At 45.7% G+C, this 23,137-nt stretch overlaps 1 protein-coding gene across 2 annotated transcripts in view; it reads right to left on the bottom strand.

Annotated features, from left to right (window-relative positions):
* Positions 1-23,137, bottom strand: part of NBAS (NBAS subunit of NRZ tethering complex) — a 2,067,161-nt gene that overhangs the window by 1,547,976 nt on the left and 496,048 nt on the right. For both annotated transcript variants that reach the window (XM_085610668.1, XM_085610669.1), the window contains exon 12: positions 2,131-2,259. In XM_085610668.1, coding sequence (XP_085466794.1) covers positions 2,131-2,259 — 129 coding nt within the window. The remainder of the gene's footprint in view (positions 1-2,130; positions 2,260-23,137) is intronic.

The raw sequence follows: 23,137 nt of genomic DNA, 5'->3' as shown, positions 1-23,137 counted from the left end.
GATACACGCCCGCAGGCAGATCCCGCTTTCAAGGCAGACAGGCATGGGCTAGGGAATGAGGGCATGATGTCTGCACTATATAATAGAAGACGGTCACCGGCGGTGATAGGACCCACCAAACAGACGGTCGACCTATGGTATGAGGCACATGCCAAACTGGGCTGGAAAGGAAAGATAACCCAATTAACCTCTTTATGGGAAACACAACGTTTGGGCAGCCTAAAACAGTGCAAAGGATTTGACAAATGGGATGCCATTGGCATATCCACGGTGGGGGACTTATGGCACGAGGGGGAGGTGATACCCTTTGAGCGCCTTCAGACGCAGTATGACTTAGCACCATCAGAGCTTTTTCGATACCTGCAAATCAAACATGCATTGCAGGCGGTCTTGCCGTCCGGCACGGTTCCGGAGGCGACCCCCCTGGAGGATAGGCTGCTGACAGACTACATGCCGATGCGGGCGACCTCCTTAACCTACCGTAAATGAATAAACAATTTACCCGACCCACATGTAGCGCTCAGGGAGAGGTGGTCCCGGGATCTGGGAGACTTTGATGAATTCGAATGGCGGGAGGCGTTGGCATCACCGCGGGAGGTGGGAATACCCTCCAAACTTAAATTAATACAACTTAAAATCCTACACAGAACCTACTACACGAGACAAACTCTTCACACAATAGGGTCAGTGCTGCACCCATACTGCTTGAGAGGTTGTGGGGAGGTAGGCACATTCTTTCATACGGTGTGGGAGTGCGCTAAGATCAGGGAATACTGGGTAAAAGTAATGAGGACCATATCACAGGCGGTGGAGGTGTCGATGCCGGAACCCAGGAGATGCTTGCTAAATGTGTAGGAACCAAACGACCTCACGCGCCCACTGCAGGAATGGGCCACGCTGGGGATACTGGTAGCGAAACGCAACATCGCACAGAAATGGGGCGCAATAGAGTCACCAACGCTCGCTGCATGGTGTGGAGATCTAGACACTACTATGATGGCCGAGAGGGCAGTTTTCATCCATCGAGGACGTCCGAAGAAATGGAGCAGAGTCTGGGGGCGTGGAACAAATTCAGGGGATATATCTGCGAGCCTCCTGAGATGTGGGCGGAGGGGGATTCTGAAGACGGGAGTGATGGAGAGGCTGGAATTTGAGGGATGGGAAGTTGTCCACAGTTGTGATGCCTGTAAAGTCACCGTGCCGTTGACTGGAAAAACAAAGATGTCTGGATATACTGTCTTTATGTACTGTTTGCTAAGCTTGTGCCAAACTTTCTATACAATAAAAAGTTTATTAAAATAAAAAAGTCTTCCACTCCACAGTCACTAGGCCACAAATATTTTTTAGGTTTAATGAGGAAAATGCCAGAACACAGTGAGCAACCTCCGGATCCTGGTGTCGACAAAGCAATAGAACAAGCACAAACGTAAGCACCGATATTATGGACATGCTTTGCCATATACAGACTTGTCATCACAAGATTTCCATTTGGTGCTGGTCAGAAGATATAGTTCAAACTTTTGAGATCCAGGCACTACCCTTAGAAGAGCCATAATATTAGCAATTAGTGGAAAGGAGTATCCCATTGGAATGTGCTGTAAAAAAGGCATAATGTTGTACAGTCTCACAGTTGAGTTAGACTGCTCTGGTAATAAGCATTGTTGCTACTTCAAGCATGTATTGCAACTGCTGTCTCTGCAATTATGTACTGATATCAGTTGTGTCAATCATATCTTCTAGTCCCTACGCCGACCATCTCGGTTTAACTAGACCTCCAACCATTGTAGCTTTTTACTGTAGATTTACTTTCAATATCAAATACATATATACATGCTCAAAAATTCAACAAATATACAGATATTTACATCAAATCAATACACACGACTGGCAAAATCAGGACACATACTTCAGCATTATAAGCAGGCTTGTGAAGCCGTCCTCATGAAGGCAAAATAAAGAGAGCATGCACCTGACATACAACATAAGGTAAGGATCATAAAAAATAGAGAAACAAGTTCTCGAATTGAGCGTAACAAAATACATGGGGAAAAGTAGCATTCAGAGGATTTTACTGTTAGTAGGGACAAGAAAATATCAAAATGTGGTTGGTGCCAATATGTCTCTCCATACCTGATCCACTTGATCCCAACAAGCTTCAAGCTTTAGAGAGGGAACTCTCCAGACTGTTAGCTTTCCTGAAAAATGAATGACCGCCAAAAGAGAGCCATTAGGCGAAAGGCTCATCTTAAATACTCCATCCTAGATAAAAACAGAATATTTGATGTTAGAAGCAAAAAAAACAAAGTACTAGATAATCAAACAAACATTGGCAAAGCCAATAGGTTTCGCCTATTCAAGATCTATTAGCTTTCTCAGTGTTTTTTTAAATGTTGCACTGCGGGGCAAGCTTTTGTTTTTACTTAAAGCTATGCATGGACAAACAAGTTAATATTTGTATTTTCCCTGTACTTACTATGCACTTTATATTCTTGAACAAATGACCAGTGCAGTTACCAATGTGTCAAAGTATAGCTCACTGGAACATGGAGCATAGAGAGGTTGTGGCGTAACAACCAGAGCTGCTGACTTTGGAGTTGGGGAACCAGGTTCGAGTCTCAGCAAAACATCCTGTGATTCTGGGCAAATCACTTAATCTCCCAGTGCCTGTAATCATGTATGTGTCCTTGTGCAATGTACCAGGCGCTCATGTAGAGGGCTCTAAGTCATTCCAGTCCAGTTCGCGCAATATAAACTAGCCATGGTGGGTAATGGGCAAGCAAGGATAGGAGAGAGATGATGAGGGGGAAAGCTCCGCAGCGAACAGAAAAATGGCATGCGGGGAAGGGGCATGCAGCGAACGGAAGTGAGGTGGTGGAGGGGAATGGGCAAGCAATGAACAGAATGCACGCGCTGGAAAGTAAAAAAACAAAATACAAAAAAGGGTGTTACAAATGTGTGCCCAGTTGAAGGACACTGGCTGCCAGAAGCAATACTTGGTCCATTCCTACAACGACAGAGCTACACCAGGGTTCACCATGCCTGCTATATTGCCCCATCCTGAGGCACTGTCATTGTACCACACAAACGGCTTCCCCTGCTGGTCAGGAGGTCCCATTGTGATGCCCTGGGCCACTTCGTCCTTGTGGAGTGTGATATGGGGGCCATTCACTGGATGATTGTTTCAGTCTACGCCCCTCCCACAATTGTGTACCCTACACTGCAGGCACTCACCCCCTACTCCTTCAAGTCCTTCCAGGTCCCACCCTCCTGGGAGGAGACTTTAACTCTGTGCTGGACCCCCTGATGGACTCCAGCAACTCTTCTGCATGCCTTACATTTGACATGGCGGCGGTGGCCTCCTCCCTGGCCCAGCCCGAGACGTGGCACGTATGCCACCCCCAGGCTAAAAAATATATTTTCTACTCCCACTCTCATAACTCCTCTACTCAGATTATTTCTTCATAAGCTCCATGGATGCGGCTGGGTTCATTGACTCTTGCATCCTCCCATGCCCGCTGACATACACACGCTTCAATCATCCTGGCCCTCAGGTCCTGCAGATGTCAGCAAATACGCCACTGGTGACTTTGTGCATGTTGGCTGACAGAAGCGGACTTTACAGAATTCCTCAGTGAACACTCAGTCCATTCCCCTACCACGCTGTGGGAGGCCCTGAAGGCAATCCTCTGTAGCCATATAATGTCTTATAAGACAGCTGTCCAGACTCGCAGATTCGAGGAGGTTGTGCCCCTCAAACACGAATTGCGTTCGGCGGAGGAGGCCCATGATGCAAATCTTACCGCCCAGTTGAGACACCCGGTGGACCTGAGGACGCTGGCGCTTCGCCAGAAAGAAACTGGACACGGCAACCTTGAGGAACTCATTACGACAACAGAAAGTGCGGAGGCCATTGGGGCACTTCCCACTGGGAAGGTCGCCGGGACTGAACTGCTTGCCTCTAGAAGTCTATAAAAAATATGCCTCCCTCTTAACCATCCCCTGGATCACATTGTACGAGTTATCACTGAAGGAGGGTGAGCACTGTTACGACCTCTGGGGGCCGTAATCTCTGTCACTCTGAAACCACAGAAACCCCCAGGAGACTGCTGGTCGTACAGACTAATTTCCATTATAAAAATGGAATCTAAAATTCTAGCCAAAGTGTTGGGAAACCGACTGGTGAAAATCATCCCCTCACTAATTCACCTTGAACAGAACGGGTTCATGCCAGAATGCAGCAAGTGCCAATACTTCAGAGGGTACATAATGCGATCACCCGAGAGAGCAGCGTGGACCGTTGAGCCCTCATCTTTTTTTGGGGGGGGGGGGGGGGGGGGGGGCAGGAGGATGGGGAGGCATTTATAAAGCGCGAACTCAACCCTAAGGTATCAGAGCACTTTACATCAGCACCTGATTGACTTCAAAAGGCCTTCGAAGCGGTTTGATGGCTATTCATGTTCCGCTTTTTGGAACGCAAAAACTTTGATCCCTCTTGTGCAGCTGGGTCCAGGCGCTGTACTCCGGGCCCTTGGCTAAAGTTCGCATGAAAAGGATAACCTTCCAGGTTCTCCCCGTGACTTGAGGCACAATGCAGGGCTGAACCCTGTAGCCCCTTTTATTATGCTTGCCATTGAGCTTCTTGGGGAATGGATCTGGCGAAACGGTGAACTCTGTGGATTCCATAGCCTATGGGCGTGAAAATTGAGTCTCGCTGACGTGAAGATAATGTCTCGCTGTACGCAGACGACCTACATAAGCAAGCCAGAGAGCTCAATCTCAAGCCTCTTAAACATACTATAAATTTATGCCGAGGCCTCAAAGTGAACTTGCCCAAATCCATCTATATATCCCTCCAAGGCTCACACAAGGACATCAAGGCCACGGCCTCTCTCCAATGGGCCTCTGACCACTTTAGATATTTAGGGATGCACGTCGCCTTCTTCAAACAGCAGGCCTGGGACCTCAATGTAACGCCTCTGGTTGTCGGGGCCAGAAGGGATATGGCCCACTGGGCAACACTCCCGCTCAACGTGGCAGGTAGGGTGATGCTGTTCAAAATCCCTGAGTTATCGGGGTTTCTCTATTCCTTGCAGAACTACTCTTACCCCTCCCCACCCTCCTTCTTCCACACAATACAATCCAATGTTTTCCACTTTATTTGGGATGGGAGCAGCCACACATCTCCTTTCGTAAATGTGTGCTGAACCCATAGGACGGTGCACTGGGGTTCTCAGATCTACAGCTATACTTCGGGTCAGCAATCTCCTCCCCATCCCTGGCTGTTTTTTTGCAGACCGAGACGACTAATCCATAGAGGTGGAACTCGTGAGAGCGCCATAGCACACTCAGATTCATCGACGGACGCAACGTCCCTGCAACCAGCTACCCGGTCAACTCTGATTGGTTGGCACCAAGCGCTGTGATGGACTGAGTGGCACAGGGTGCTGACCGCTATGACTTGGCAATGGACCGGGTTCTGGCTTAGGCTTCCGGGCGTGGGACTCTATAAGCATCTCAACAGGGGGAGTTGGAGGGGGGGTGGGTCATCTGGATGGACACATCTAAGTGCACCTTTCAACACCTTGTGGACACTTAAATTATGCACAAGACGTAATTGTATTGCCTTTTACAGTTGCGACATGACCTTGAAGCGTCTCTCGACTCCTCAGAACCCCTTCCTCAATATAGAGGCACACTTGCTGGGATCATGACTAGTCATAAAGGGCATCTCTTGATTCTATCGCTCATTAGTCAATAACACTCCGGACCCCATGACCACACTGAGGGAGAGATGGGAGGGCAATGTCGGCCCCTGGGATGAGGATGACTGGGTAGAGGCCAAAATGGCCCCTAGGACATTGTCAATTTCAATGCAACTTTTCTTCCTCCAGTTGAAATACTAACACTGTGTATACTACAGTCCCTCATAGCTACAAAGTATGACGGGTGCCCTACCACTACAATGCAAGGGTACCAACACCCAGCAGACACCTTTTTCTACATGGTCTGGAAATGCTCGATTACCCAAGCAAACTGGGAGGGAATGTGAACTACCTTTTCCCAGATCGTAAGCAAAACAGTCCCCGAAGTTTGTCCTCCTAGGACTGCAGGACGCATGCTAGGGGAATCATCATACCAGATGTTAGTTGGGCTGGGCATCATCATTGCAAAAAGGGACGGATACAGGTGCTCGAGACTAGCCTCGCCATTTACTGAATAGGCCCGGGGGATGGATTTTGCTGCTGCAGCAGGGAGATTTGTGTATAAATTCAGGGGGTGCTTGGTTGACATACTCAAAGGAATTCTGGGGTCCAGAGTTGCTGCAAAGTTATTCATATTGTTGTTGTTCTCTTAATATGCAACTTAAAAACGAATTAAAAAAAGTTTTTAAAAAAAATGTGAATGTCCTCTGCATCTAGACCTAAAGGCCATTGCAGGTTCCTGCTTTTCAAATGCGCTCATCACACGAGGAAATTGTCTCTGCTTCCATTCAATCTCTCCTTTGGCTCTTTGCCTTTCACAAAGGAGCTCAAACTGATAGCAGAGGCAGAGAGGGATTGAGAGGTCCGCATTATCAAAGATCTCCACAACATGATTTCCATGTTACAGATGGAAGAGACACGAAGGGAACGTGCTCAAATTATAAGAATTCTTCTCAAGATCAGTTTCGTTTTTTTCAATGTTATTATGTTGGTATTCAGGTAATATCCAATCTTGGGGTGACTTTGAGAGAAAAGGGGTTACTGGTCGAGCGGGGTGAAACCCTACTCAAGCAGCAACCACAATTATCTCATACGGTGAAGTTTGAAGCAAGCCCAAATTAACTTGTGATTAACCCTCTGGTAGTTTGGCACAAAAAGCAGTCAGGCTTAACTTACATGCAATGTGTAAAGTATTTATGAATTACTTCAAACAATAATAAATTGAAACACAAGAAAAATCCCACACCGATTTAGAAAAATAGAGTAAGATTTAATAAATAATTCAAGACCAAAACGACAAAAACCCAATCAGTAGAATAGAAGATATGCAATTTTTAAAGATTTAAGTGAAAATAGCACCAAAAGAACACATTACTAACCGTGGGTATCTAGATACACTGAGCCAGGACAAAGTCACGAGGTCAGGCCGACTATGATGGAACACAGGCCTGCTGCAGGGACACAGTTAGGTCTGCTGATCAAGGGTACCTTAAATTCTCGTTGTGGAGCACTGCGGAGTCCTACTTCGAGGATGCATCATGCAGCAGTGATTCCGAGGAGCTGCAAAGCTGAATTACGAGGTCCTGCGTCAAGGTCGAGAATGCCGTCGACAAGAGGCTTGCGACGCGAAGTGCTGCGACAAGAAGTGTCATGCACAGGATGGTTCCAACGTAGCTGCGGAGCTTGCGGTGCGTATTCCTGCATCGGTATGAGGTTCCTGTTGGCAAGGGGCTTGTGATGAGAAGGCCTGTGTTGAGGATGCCTCACGCAGTGGCGGTTCTTGGAGGATGTAGGTGGCGATGTTAAGTCATGAGCTGAAGACGAACTACGCAGCAGTCCTGATGCGGAGTCTAGTGAGGTAATGTGTTGTGCAGTAGCTCTAATGTAGAGTTTCTGGTTGGCAATGCCTCGGGCTGCAGCTCCGAAATGTCAGTTCTGCTGGGACCACATTTGGTCTTCCAGAGCACCTTCATGGCAACTTCCAAGGCTCCAGGGCTAGGGTGGCACCACTCACATCAGACAGAGTCCAGGTGCTGAGGTCAAGGTGGTTAGAGCCTTCTGTCCCTAAGGCTCTGGTCTGAAGGAAAGCCAACTACCCCTTGTAATCACTCTTGTAGTCCTGAGTTCAAGAAGCAGGTTCTGGCCTTCACTCAGGCAGCAGGGAGGCATTCCTTCTTGCAGAGCAGCACAGTAGTCCTTCTTCTGAGTTTTCCCACAGATCTAGATGTGTATTGAAGAGCTGGGTCCAAATTGTATACCTGGTGCCCACTTTGCTGTAGACGAAACGTCTAGAGGTTTCTATCCACCCCCCACTCCTCTCTGCCCTGGCCCCAGCTGGTTTGTGGTCACAAAATATGAGTACCCTTGATGAAAGTGCTTAGACAGACCCGCTGACGGCTCCTCTCTGTCATTAACTCAGAGTGGGCCATCCTGCCAACTCCTATCTTACCTATGTTTCACAGTCTAGGAGCAATACACAAAGACCAACTGCCAGCTACACCTAGTCATGTGACCCAGGGTCAGGCTACAGGCACCAAATGATTAGGGCAAGAAAATGCTAACTTTCTGGAAGTGGTATTTTCAGAATTGTAATTAAATATCCGTCCTTACCATTAAAGAGGGCCTTTAATGACAGTTTTTTTAGACACCACAATCGACCCATCCACCTGTTCCCAATTGAAGGTTAGCACTTAAATGTAATAATGTAACCCAATGTTATGCTATGGGAGAGGCAGGCCTTGCAGGAATCAAAAACAAATTTAGGAGTTTTTCACTTCCTGGACAAGGAAAACTTAACAGCACATGCCCAACTTTTTAAATACACAGCACCCTGCCCTCTGGGTTGTTCAGGGCCTACATTAGGAGTGACCTATATGCTTTAAAAAGGAAGGTATAGGTCTGGCAAAAAGTTTATTTTGGCAGGTCGAAATAGTACTTTAAAAACTGCATAGAAAGGTTGCAATGGCAGACATGTTTAAAGGGTTATTTGAGTGGGTGGCACAATCAGTGCTTCAAGCCCACTAGTAGCATTTAACTTACAGGCCCTGTTGTACATGCAGTGCCACTGTACCAGGAACTTGCAAGCAAATTAAATGTGCCAATTTGGTGCAAACCAATTGCACTATGTTTAAAGGAGGGAGCATACACACTTTAGCACTGGTTGGAAGTGGTAATGTGCACAGAGTGCTAAAGCCAGCAAAAAAAGGAGGATGGAAGCTAAAAGTTGGGGGAGGGGGGGCATGCCAAGGATGTCAGATCCACTACTGGGTAACTTTCTAAAAGCAATCAAACTCCAATTTGCTCTGCAAAAAGGTATGATCCACCACCAATAAAGATAAAAGACTGGCTTTGGGAGCCAATGGATCCCATCAGGGAAATAGAGTTGTGGGCCTTCGCATTATAGGTGCAATCAATTTTCCTTGGACTATTACGCTACAGACCACATCAGAGATCGGAATTTAGACATCTGAAGGAGTGGCAAAAACAAGCACAATTATGTTAAAAGTGGAAGCTTGGAAGTTACACCATTGGTGGCTGGAAAACATGGACACTCGAAATGCAGGTTCCATGTTTTAGTTCACTTCTGTTCTCATTACACAGACAGACGCGAAGCAGTCAGGTTGAGGTGCTAGGTGCAGCTAAGTATTTTCAAGGGATCAACTGTTCATCCGATGAATTATGCATTGGCCATATACTGGAGTTTTTGTCAGGTTATTTTTCCATAAAATTCGTGGTCAAGGATAAGCCAGTGTAACATTTTACTAAGGATTGACTACATATTGGCAGTTCGGCCCTTTTGCATCTCGAGCGAACTTTCAATTTTTTTTTATTTCTTTAGCTCGAGGGCATTCCCAGCAACAGCCATAGCGGATGCTTTCTTGTCACCTTGCAGCAACCGTTGAACTAAGCTTTCAGTGCCGTGGTATTCCCATAGACTTATGCCCAGGACATACTGTTTATAGTGACCGAAAACAAGCTCTCTTTTCAATTTTTCCCACTGGACAAGTAAACTCTTTTCCCATAGCTCCATGAAGCACAAACCTCTTCAAACCAGTTCACAGTGCTGCAGTGCAGTGAAGTCAATGAACAGTCCACTGCTGCAAAGGCTAGACAATTTCTACCTAAATGGACAAGGTGTCCACATTCATATACATGTTAGTGAAAGTCCTGTAATGTGTAAAGTTCAACATGCAATTACTGACAGTGGTTCCAAGGTAAAAGTGTGTGGCACATTTGCTAAATGCAACAATTTGTGGCTTTAGCTAAAGCTCGCAGAATATACCTTGGTTGCATGTGGCTACATGCAGTCCTTCTGGAGATGCATCACTCTCTCAGTCCTTCTAGTTAAAAAACAGAAGGCCGACAGAGCCATACGGAGATTAAACACGTCAGCCAGTGCTATGTTCGTTAAAGAGATGACCACTGAGGCCTGTTTTCTGCTGGATATTTAATTAGCAAAGTGTTCTTAAAATGACTTGTTGCTGCTGTTGGACAGACACTATTACAAAGCCATCTATTTCTCCTTGAATCTCAGCAGTTTCTGAGTGCTGAGAGCAGCCAATAGAAATTGCCTATCTAGTTAAACTGATGCTGGAGATCCCAAAGAGATCATCATATTCTCTGCAAACCTCACTTATTCAGTATGTAATGAAAACATCTCGACTAGAAGCAATATCAAAATGAACGTACATCGTAACAGTGATGATTTGCTTATTTATATAAAATGTATCCAACAAAGATTGTCAACTTGGGGAAAATGTACAAAGGATGGAGACCGTTTTGCTGCCATTTAATAAAACTGTTGTAAATTGCATTACTCTGAGGCATCATCCAATAAAATGTGTATTTGATTACAAAAACGAAATCAACTTTTTCTACTTGTAATACAATGTAAATGTGCAGGTAATTATGTAGTTCTGTGTAAATTCTCACATTTTTAGCAAACCAGGGAAACGAGGCACAGTGAGGGGAGGGGTTTGCTGAAGATCACACCGTGAGGTTAGGCCAATCTTCTTGATCACGAGTATACTCTGAGTTTCTTTAAGCTAAAACACTTCCAAATTAATTGAATGATATAGAGAAATTGTACTCCCTCTGACAGAGGGATTCACAAAACCTTTCCTTAGAAAGTAAGGTAAAAAATAGAAAGCAATGCCATGTCCTGAACCCTGGCAAATATAGTGTGTTGGCACATTCGCCCCACAAAGTAAGGCAGACAGAAGTCTGAGGTCTAAAAAGCGTTGTAAGCACAATATAAGAAAACACAACACTCACAGTAATCATGGAAGCACTTCAGGAGGTTTGATGGATTCAATGTACAGACATCTTAGAGATCAGCAAATGCAGCAAACATCTGACTTTCTTAAACAATTATGCAGACAGAAGTTTATTTACTTTACACGATTTAAACATACCCGGTTAAATCAACTAAAGAACACAACCAACACAATGTGTTCTAAGTGTCACATTCAAAATAAAGAATAACCCGCTTTCTCTCTGAAGGTTTGTTAGAAGAAAATCCCAGGAAGAGGTAAATCCAAAGTACCTGGACAACATATAAGTGCATCTATGTTTATAATGTGTTGATATTCATGACCGGAAATACATTTGAAGCAATAACAACGGTTTGTGTTACTCAGAGGAGCTTACATATTAATTAAGATGCACAAAATAAACCAGGAATTGAAAAACCCAAATGGCTTTTGTATATTAAGCATGAGCGGGTGAATGCGCACCCATGTACACACAGAGAAGCACCAATGCAGACACAGGCAACGGATAGAGCTAAACCCATATTAGGCATTGTAGGTATACATCAAATACTTACCTCAGGCAGTAAAGACCATCATCAAGAGGTTTAACTATAACCCTATGAGGCTGTATGGGCTTTAAAATCCCCTTAGGAGGCAGAAGAGGGAGGACCTTTGGATAGTATCGAAAATGAAACCCACAGTCATACAGTAGACTTAAAGCCCTACTAGGCTATTAGAAAATCCGGTTCTCGGCAGGCATGCTCGCCGTCTCTAACTGGATGACGGAGAATTGTCTTCAGTTTAACCCAAGCAAGACCGAGGTAATGTTAATGGGGAAAGCCTCAACCTTTTGGATGGATGACTGGTGGCCATCCCAGCTGGGAGCCGCCCCCCTCTCCAATACAATCGGTGAAAAACCTGGGACTGAAACTTGACCATGCATTGTCTATGAAAGACCATATAGTAGCTGTCTCTAGCTCCTGCTATTATAGCCTACATCTCCTGCGTAAGATTTTGCCCGACCTGCCCATTAAACATCGCAGAACCCTGGTCCAGGCCATGGTGATCAGTCGCCTTGACTATGGAAATGCACTGCTGGCTAAAATAGGTACGATGCTGCTCACAAAGCTGCAGGTGATTCAAAATACCGCAGCAAGAATGATTCTGAATCGCCCAGCTGTCTCCCCTTCAGCTCCTCTGCTGCGAGAGCTTCACTGTCTACCGGTCAGTAAGCGATCTAACTTTAAGATCTGCTGCCTCACCTATAATGCCTTTAAAGGGAAAGGCCCCCTCTACCTCCAAAGGAAGCTTACCAAACAGGTATCGGTTCGCAACCTTAGATCAAATTCCTTAGGACTTCTAAGGGTTCCCCGAATAAGTCTCTCTCGCACTGGTGGAAAGGCTTTCTCATACCTTGCCCCTCGCTATTGGAATCAATTGCCTATTGACCTACGCGAATGTACTTCCTATAGCATTTTCAGGAAACAACTGAAAGCTTTTCCGTTTTGATCTTCGGGTAACTTCGACTCCGACTTCCTCCATCAGTTTATCACTAAGTTAGCGCCGAGATGCCCCCGGGTGAGTCGCGCGCTTTACAAATCTCCCTAACATAACATAACATTAGGCAGTGAAGAAAATAGCAGTCTCTATTAAGTAAGTTAGGTATTGCTTCAAGGACAGGGCAAAAAGTATAAATAATAATGACTACAATGAAGAAGTTTAGGGATGGACAAGCTACTACTGAACACCATCTTTCCAAGTTACACCATCCTGTTCACAGGCATTTCACTAGAAAGGCGGAATCACATGACACCGCTGAACCCTAAAACACATTCACTTTAATTACAAATGAACCCTGTTAGCCCTGACATTCTTGGAGTGGTATTCCCTCAAACCATTTTCCTTCACTACTCCTGTGTGCTGAATTCGTTTTTGTTGGCCTTAGGACTCTGTGCACTATACCACTGCGAAAAAGTGCTAAAATGCTTGTTCTCTCTCCTTCAAACTTGTACCCCGGGTCTCTAAATTAAATGCCTGTAGCACTCATTGTGCCACCCACTAAAGTAGCCTTTTAAAACATACCGCAGGCCTGCCACTGTAGCCTGTGGTGCAGTTTTAATCTTCCATTTAGACCTGGCAAAATAAACCTTTTGCCAGGCCTAAACCTTCCTTTTAATACCTATACGTTTCTCCCTAAGGTAGAACCTGAAAGGCTTATAGGGTAGGGTGCACAGTATTAAAAATGTAGGACATGTGTACGTAAGTTTTACATGTCCTGGTAGTGAAAAACGTCTAAGGCATAGGTCTTCAAACTGTGTGGCGCGCCCCCCTGGGGGGCGCAGCATCCCTCCAGGGGGGGCCCGCACTTCACCTTCTATTGTTGCTTTCAGGCGCCAGTCCTGTATGTCAGCCCGGGCTGCTGCAGCTCCAGCTGCTGGGGGCTTGGCTGAGTGTCTAGAGACACAGGTCTTTAAAGGCCAGAGGCGACACGATTTCGGAGGTGGTGGAGAGTGGGAGAGGGTCTAATTCTTCCAGCAATAGGAAGAGTGGAGATTCAGGGGCTCTAAGGAGGGGTGAAAAACAACAAAGCCTCATTAACGCGTAAATGGTCTTTTAAAGACCTGTGAAGTACTCAGGTGCGGCTGGCAGCTCCAAAACTGTCTGTGTATGTGTGCCCGGGAAGCTGTCTCAGTCGGGGCTGACACACACTACGGGTGGGTTTGGGGGCCAGGGGGGTGAGGTCGCTGAAGCCCTTTGAGCCCTATGGACGTTGCACACCTGATGTGAAGGCAATTGTATCCCCAGGTCTTAGTCAGAAGCCCCTTTATGGGCGACACCCTTATCTGGTCAAGATACAACACTGGGCCCAGCAGCTACCTCATCCCTCTGGTCTTCGCAACTGCAACTTGTCAACAGAGTATGCCTTTGTTCCAGATTTTTCTTAACTCTGATCCACACTTTGGGGACCCGCCTGCACCCACAGGGTGTGTCCGAACTGCGACCCTTTGCAGGTCAAAACTGGTCAGGCAGGAGGTCCTGTATGTTTTTTAAGGCCTTTGACATGGCTGCCGCCACCAATTCAGATATTGTCAATTCACACATGATAAAATCTGTGTCCATAACATATCTTACTGTTGTGTCTTGCCTCAGTACCCATGCTCTTCAGCCATGTCTGTGTGGAGGTGAGTTACAAAGGAAGACTACGGATTATCAGTGTTCAGCAATACAATCAGACCCCACGGCCCTAGCTGCTGTTGAAACTTGCAGGGAGGGCAGAGATTGAAATGGGACAGCACACAGGGGAGACTGCCCACTGGAGCTCTCCTCGATCCATGTGACGTCTAAATCCGGAAGCGTTGCCTGCTGCTGCAATATGTGCTGAAGCGATCAGTGTTAGGGCCAACCCTGGCTGGGAGTGTTTGCGCCCCCCCCCCCCCGAAGTTCAGGTCTAGTTGCGCCCCATGTTGCTTCCCCCGTCGGAAGTACGTTTCACTGCAAGGAGTTTACAACGGTTGTATCCTTCCTGAAGATTCCATTCTCTGGCAGGTAAGAGTGAAGAGCTTTTTATATTATTTTTTTAAAGCCTTGCTCCTTTCCCCTTCGTCCCAATACTAGTGGAAACGTTGGATGTTTCAAGGAGGAGCGGATTTGGCATTAATGCCATAGGTGCTGACTTTGGATCTGGGGACCTGGTTTCGAGTCCTGGTATCGGCTCAACATCTTGTGATCCTGGGCAAAATCACTTAATTTACCAGTAACTTACAAAAAAGGAATTTGACCTTGATTAAAGTCTCTGGTGCTTGTTTAACATGTTCCAATCCCTAAAGCGGAGTCCACAAACCTAATATAACAAATATTGTCAAGTATGCCTACCATCTTTCCTCACTTTTTTCATAGACCAAATTTAAATGTTTTCTTGTGCAGCTATTTCTTAAGCTTTGGAAGGCAATCTTCTTTATAAGCGAACTATGCTAACAAATTGACTCTTGATGCTGCTAGAGAATAAAGATGTATATATCCTCTTGAATCACTTATATCACATGTGTATGATGTAAATGTCCCCTAGGCCTTCTTGGAAAACTGTGGCTGGCCTCCTACTGACATGGCAACACCTGGCCATACTCCACATAATCATGGATTTTTTAATTGTGTCAGAAAGCATGTTTTGTGGAACTTCTTTTTCTGATATCTTGTTTAGGGGCAAGGATGTGGCACAACAGCCAGAGCTGATGACTGTAGAGCTGGGTAACCTGGTTCAATTCTTGATGTCTGCTCAACATCCTGTGATTCTGGGCAAATCACTAAATCTCCCTGTGCTTACAAAAAATGAAAGTGTGCTTGTGTAATGTAAAAGATGCTCCTGTAAAGTGCCCCAATACTTTTGAGTCAAGTTCACGCTATATTAAACTGAAAAAAATATATTCCAACATTTTGTGAGCACTCCCGTTTCCAGGCACTGCTCAAGACTGGAAGTCGAGCACAACCTAAGGATGGCAGGAGCAAGAATCCATCCACACATTGTCTCTGTGGAGAAAAACATGCATTCCCACACCTGTGTTTTGGGAGTGTTTTTGCTAATCTATCCTAAATTTTGTGTTTTATGTGAAAAATAAAGCACCAATGAAATTTTTTGTGCTAATTGTTTTCTTTTTATTTGAACTTTAGAATAAGCACATGCACTACAAAAACTTCAGTTTACTAAATATTCTTACTTTATTTAATATTATTTGCCCTATACAACCTGGGCTCTGCAGGAGGAAATGGCCATCAATGATGCAGAGTACCAGATTCCAGAACTTTATCAGGTGGTGGTGGGGGGGGCTCGACGTGTAAAAAGGTTTAGATGGGGGGGGCTCGGCCGACAAAAGTTTGAAGACCTCTGGTGTAAGGTCACTTTTCACTGCTGTAAGGCCTATCTCTCCCATTGACTAACACTGGGTTTTCTTATTACATTTAGTAAGTGCTAACTTTGGATTGGGAGTCAGAATTCTGAAAATACCATTTTTAGAAATTTGTTCAAGCAAAAAAGGCTTGGGTCCTTTTTACTACCTGGACTGGACCACTATAGTAATATATAACATACAAGATGTACAGATAGAACATTCATGACACGTGAATGAGTGAACGCGACCTTAGACTACAATTCCAAGGTCCGTGTGATTTATTTCACTTTTCTTTTCGCTTATTTGAAAACGAGATTATGCCATTATTTTCATGTCATATGTTGGGTAACACTTTGTTTCAATAAAGTTTTTCTTATAGTGTTCACTTACACAGAAATCATACATAAACCAATTGTGATACAACACAGTGAAAAACAATAAGAATCCATAAAAAACGTGCTAAATATTCCAATTGTAATATATAATGCAATACAAGAGACCAGTCTTTTCTTCAAATTACACTAGGCGGACAATGAAAAGTTAATTAACAAAGGCTTCTGCCTCATGTCCTGCCTGTGTCAAACGCTATGGGATTACACATTTTGAAGGGTGTTGTCTGTGCGGGGAAAGAAAAAATGTATAATATTCCGTCGTGGCACACCCTGTTTGTGTCTTAACCCATTAGCTGGAGTCAACATGTTTCAAACCCCCTCTTGCTTGGGGGTTTCTACTCAGGACAAGGACTTTTAGAAAGTTAGCATTTTCTTGTCCCAGCCATTAATGGTTTTTGCCGGTGTAGTGGGTCGCATGACTGTGAATGGCTTTAATGATAGGGTTTGTGTATTGCTTCCAGACAGTAACACAAAGGGGGCTTAGGTGTGAAAAGGATGGGAACATCATGGCAGGGTGGGTAGGAAAGGGCTTCAGGACCGGAAAACAAGCATCCTGGTACTGGTTTCTACGCATCACCCTTCATCAGCCAGGCTAGTTTGAATCCACTGGCACAGCGAGCACAGGACCCAATCTGGGCATACTCTTCCCACTAAGGGCTGTACCCAGCCCCGCTTACAATTCAAAGGGCTTTGCCTCCTGCACACACAAAGAAATCTGACACCAGGCCTGCCCTGTCTTTTGTCATCCCATAAAGTTTTGAGACTTGACAGGGGAAGGGAAAGAACTTTCCAGAACCAGATGTGGGAATAGGACAGGGAGTCTCCACACACAAAAGCTGGCACCAGGTAAACATATTGGACCTCTTAATGGAACCTGCCCTAGTCCGTCAATCTCCCCCCACTCCTGTCTAAAATTAAATAAGCCTTCAATTCCTGGGCAAACCTGCCATTTCAGATTCTAAGCAGGGTGACCCTAGTGAAAATTATCATCTTGGCGAGGTTTCAATCTAGCCTTCAAAATTTCCCACAGCACATACATGCATCCTGGTTCCAAGACCCCACAGCCTTGATCTGAGCCTTCTTCTAGGCTGAACGGCCTCCCCGTATTGCCTGGGACAAATGATGCCTATTGGCGTATGACGGAGGCATGGGTATGGCAGACATTCGCCTCTACTACTGGGCCTCTCAATTATTAGTAATCAACGATTGGCTCTGCGGAGGATGGGGTGGACTCCGGCCTACAGATGGAGCTCGCTCTTTTGGGCCTTGACAATATCCTTCACATGCTATATGGGAGCCCTCTCCCTCGCCACACCCCCGAGCCCACCAAAGTGGTATTTTCTGTGTGGCGCATTACTCTAAAACAACTGGGTCATGAGAAACTAATCACCTAACAGACCCCCCCTGTTGAGGGGGTAACGGGTAACATGCCCACAGGGATTCCATACATAGAACAAGATAGGAATTACCTAAGGAGAAGATATGTGGCAAGGATCATCCTTAATTAAAATCCTTCTATGAATTACAAATCCAGTTCACACTTTCCACCACATAGTTTCACAAATACCTGCAACTGAGACATGTACTCTTCTCCCACAGAAAGGATCTTACAGGCTTACCCGAATACATCCCACTTGAGGCTAAACTGCTCAAGGATGTACTGGGTAAAGGAGGGGTTTCACAAATATATAAATTGTAATAATTAATTCCCCCCGATAAATTTGTCCCTCTCAAACAGAAATGAGAAGCCTGGGTGGGCCCACTAGACGAGGCATACTGGAGGGATGCAGAAATAGCTCCACGGGTGCTAGTCTGCGGACTATTCAACTTCACTACCTACAAGTCACATACCTCACCTCCACATGTTTATGGAAAGCGGGCAGACGGGCCATGACAGACTGTGCTCGATGTGCCTGCCACACGCCCTCCCAGAATCTTTTAAGGCATTCTACAACATACTGATGCTCCAAGTTGCAATAGCCCATTTATCTGGCATGGGGCTGCCCACATAGGCAAGCCTATATATGGGGATGATAGTGGACCTGTTCCGGGCTTAGCACTGACTTTCACAGTGGTTGACAAGACAGCTTGTGTAACTGTCCGCCCTCACCGGGGAATACTGCATGGGGAATTTGTGCGGGTGTGGTCAGTTTGTGTAATTGTCAACTCTAAACAAATAAAATGTGATTATAAAAATATTTACTCAATTTTTCTAGGGTGGTTTGGGATTTTTCTTGGGTTGTATTTTCACTTTATTACTGCTTGTGTGCTGCACAAATACTGTACACATTGTTTCTAAGTTAAGCCTGGCTGCTTTTGTGCCAAGCTACCAGAGGGTTAAGCAAAGGTTTATTTAGTGATTTTTTTATTCCACCCGACAAGCATTGTGGTTATTGCCCAAGTGGAGCTTCCACCCTACTCAATCAATTACCCAACTTCTTACAGACCCCCAAAGCTCTCTCAATTTGATTAGGGATGAATCTCCATAGCTCACACAAGTGAATCCCAAAATTTACACACTTTGATAACAGATGAACACAATTTACAAATTCTAGTTACACCTGAGCAATTATAACATACACACTTGAACACCCTTAATGTACGCAACTTGGTTCAATAACAGTTGGCAGTCCAGACCACATGCAACTTTTTCGCAGTTGAACCTACATGACAAACTCAGCGTGACTCTTTAAATCTCTTACTCTCACGTATTTGTTCACTTTCACACTACTCTATTTCACTATTAACTACTTGCTTTCTCTCATTTGAACTCCATCTGCACCTTTTCCAATACTTATCTTTCTTGCTCTCTTCTATTTCTTGCATATTTTTGCTAATTGCCTTCTCAGGCTGCTTTTGTATATGGTTGTCTGCTTGTCTCCTTCGACTTAACTCACTTTCATTTCGTCATTATTGTCTCTTCTTTGTTTTTGTATTCTATATTTTCCCAAAGTCCTGCATTGTCTTATTTTTTCTTCCCCTCTTATTTGTTTTAAACAATCTTTTTCGTATTTGCATTTTTTTTTTTTTTTTTTTTTTTTTTTTTTTAAAACCTTTATTTGTGCATAGTAAAAGAACAAATACGGGCCTACAACCATCAGGCCGGCCACAATACGGTTGAGCACAGAGACAAACAATACATCCCCTGTGCGTCAAGGTCAAGATTAGCAACGATTCAGGATTCATACACTGGAGGGATCCTTGACACCGGGGGAAGGAGAAGTGAAGGTTAATTTTAAGGTTTTCAAAAAAATTTTTATCGGGAAAAAAGTCAGTAAAGGATAGAAACAAGGAGATTCGAGTCCGCAAGTCGGCTTCATACACTGGAGAGCAGCAGCATCATTAAAACAGCCATAGAAAATCTCATACAGTAAGGCGATGCAATTAGATAACAGGATCATCACAGTAGTAAATACGCACCCCCTAAAAGCCGCCCCCACTCAATCCACCCCACACCCGGACCCCGAATCGAAACAAGTATAGCGCAGAGACATGAAAGAAAGAGGCCCATAGAACTAAAAAAGAAACAGTAAATTACCCCCCCACCCTACACCAATGCGGAGGCTATGGCCTACCCCCCCCCCCCAGCATAGTGCCTGTCGCCCAATGAACCCGAAATATAGACGAGAGAGAAAGTAGGAATAGAGTAAAGAAACTAAGAGAAGAAAGAAGAAAGGAGGCGGGGAGGAGCCCACGTATCCTCAGGAGCGCCCGACACCACCGGCCAACCAAGCCTCCACACACTGAAACCCCACTACACCCAAAGGCGGTCGTGGGAAGATAGCATGTAACACCACGGAAATGAAGGCAGACAGATCGCGACGAGTGCGCACAACATAAGTAGACAATTCCAGTCCCAGTCCAGCCCGGCCGTGAAGCCATGATGATAGAAAGTAATCTAGCCCTGGCCCGATCGCGGGCGTACGATTAGACCCGCCCCCTCGTGAATGCCCCGCATCCCGAACAGACAAAGACAATATGGCCACTTGGGAGAAGATGGAGAAGTAGAGTCACAAAATGGCCGCCGATCATCTATTGAGGTCCCCTTGCACACCATATAAAATCCAGACCTGGCTTGTAAAGTACATGAGTTCCACATAAAAGGAGTCGTAGGCCACCGTGAACAGTTCCTCGAGGTCGCCAGGTGTAGTTCAGCTGGAAACTCCTGCGGGCACGGTGAGGCAGGCAACAACAAAGCAGGCAGCAATGACCGGGGAAACAAAGTATCTGCCATTGAGCAGGAGAGCGATTGATCCTGAGCGCCGGGAAAGCCAAATGCAGACACCAGTGTAGCACCGTTATACCCAGTCGTTGCTTCCCCGCAGGAGGACCACAGCACTGGCAGACTCACGTCTTGTTGATCACAAACGGGGCGCTCACGGCCCGCAGCAGACAGTGTAGAGTCGAACCGCTCACTCAGCTTTTGCAAGCCGACACACAATTGCAGACGAAAGTCCCGCAGGGCAGCCAGAACGGAGCCGTATGTCAGCGGAAGCTGCGTCCCCCCAACGGCAGCAATCCGGGACGGCACTGGGGAGCTGGAGTCTGGTAGAGGGAGGGCGAAGCGGGCAGCGGGCGAGACCGGAGCATCACCCCCCAGCAGCGAGCAGGCAATCAGCGCCATGTTTTACCGTTGAACGGTACCGTGGCCAGGGGGGGGATCGTGACAAGGAGGCAATTCCCAACAGGTCTGCGCCGCAACAGGTGAAAGCCAGCAGTCTCTTCCCCTCCCTCAGGCTCTCTTTGCAGCCGACTAGACCATAGAAGAAGGGGGTCTGCAGCCTTCTACAGCGTGGTCCACAGAGCGGGGTAGGAGACCCGCCACACCGGGGCTTACCCTCTGGCTCCAGCCCATCAGATGCAGGGTACAGGAGGTGTCCGGGCGTCTCTCTCCCGGCTCTTCTGGCGACCGTGCGTGGCGTGAGGCGGGATCGGGACCTCGGGCTCAGATTTGCACCAGCGGGTCCGGTGACTGCAACGATTCCAGGGGGCCGGCCGAGGCCACAGTAGAGCAAGGGTCCAGGGCGGGGAACAAAGGCACCAAAAACTCCGGCATCCGGGCGGGCTAAGACTTCGGGAAAGCGGCGGCGCAGTCAGCGCGTCGTCGCACGCGTTGCACCTCGAAAATCGGCAAGGATAGGAATCAGGATGATAGTCCGAGGCCAAGGGCCGACGGAGCCGGGCGCTCAAGCGACTGCTCCGGTCGCCATCTTGGCTCCTCGTATTTGCATTTTTTTATTGCTTTCCTTTATTTGTTCTTTTTTGACTCTCAGTATACGCTGTGTTGATATATATGTTTATATATGATACTTATTTTCTGATTTCCAGCTCTTTCATTTGCTCCAGGTTTCCATTTTGTTCTCTCCATTTTGCTCCTTATTCTCTCAGCATACCCACGACTCTTGCCCTCTCCCTTTCATCCTAATTTTATTTCCTAGCTTCATCTATAGCGCTCCCCTATTTAATCTATATTTTCTCTCCTTACACCATAGTTTTCTGCTTATTCTATCTTATTGCCCTTCCCCGCCCACTTTATGCCGTCTATTTCCATTCGTCCTTTGTTACTTCCTCCTATTTGCTCCACTGTCTAGTCCTTCCTCGTCTCCCTTTGTCTCGCTGCCTTCTATTTGCTTTTATTTCGCCAATTGCTCCATGTTGTTCTTTTTAGCTTCTCTTGTTCTTTTCTTCGGCTTCGGATGCTGTTGTTCATAGAGACAGAAATGACTAAGTTTGACACACATGAAAGAAAGACATCTGGAAACCATGCTGGAAGTAAACATGAGTGTGGGGCCTTCCAAATGAGGACCAAGGGATGCTCATGAACAGAAAATGACCCCGAGTGAAGCATAACAAACTCATGACAACTCGCACAATTACCATGATAAAGAACAATTTCCCGAATCAAAAATTCACAGTAAATATCATGAGAATGTGTCTGAAATTAGAAAAAGAACAACGCGGCACTGTGGGTATATCAATGAGGAGCAAGTCACCTCTATGTCCAGTAGATCCTTAAGTACAGAAAACATGAAGTGTTCTTTCTTATTGGAACCATTTCAAAACATTACAAAGCTGGAAAAATGCTGCATTTTTCGCCTCACCAGGGAACAAAAAATGGAAAGAGTAACACCAAACTAGAGCCGTGTATATCTCAAAATGAAGAGTTATCACACAAGGTGAAAAGGTCAGGCTGCCTTGCCTACTCCGCAGACAAAACAAGGTCAAAATTAAAGTCAAAGTAACAAGAAAATAAGCTGAACAAAAACATAGATTTCAAACAAAGCCGAGAACACGCAAGGCCTGTCTGACCTCTCTCGGCTGCTTCCGGGTAACAACCTGGTCTTTTCTAAACCATGCTTTGCTTTAATCACTTTTATGAAATGCAGAGCCCAAAATGCAGTCCTGCCACCGCGAGGACGGCTCTGAGGACGCAAGGATTTCCACTCTGCCGGGGTTTTCGAAAGCATTTTTACTGAATTTCTAATAACACACAAAAGCGGGTCCTGGCCATAAGAAGGCACTCAAAATACATTTAAGAAGTCAATAAATTATCACAAATAATCAAGAGAATGTTGGAAGCCAAAATATGCCACAAAATGAAACACATTTAAACCATGTGAAAGTACTGCCAGGGGTCCTTGGTGCTCATTTTGGTTTTTTCCACTTGCCATTTTAGGCAGTCTTGTCGAAGATCCTGCACACAGAGGCACACCTTTTAGAAACACTGTTAAATTGAGCAAATTCACAGCGGACAAAAACTAATTTGTATCAAAACTCCAGGACATTTAGAAACGGAGTGATATAAATTTAAGAAATATAGCTATAAGACAGAAAGTTCATCTGAAAGGACCCCGGATCACAAAAACCGGATCCAAAACATACGAGGAGGACAAGCTGAGTGGCAAAGC

The sequence above is a fragment of the Triturus cristatus genome, chromosome 6 (assembly GCF_964204655.1).
Source record: "Triturus cristatus chromosome 6, aTriCri1.1, whole genome shotgun sequence".
In the NCBI taxonomy this organism is placed as follows: Eukaryota; Metazoa; Chordata; class Amphibia; order Caudata; family Salamandridae; genus Triturus; species Triturus cristatus.
Note: the sequence above shows the minus strand (reverse complement) of the source record. Positions and strands in the feature narration are given on the sequence as shown.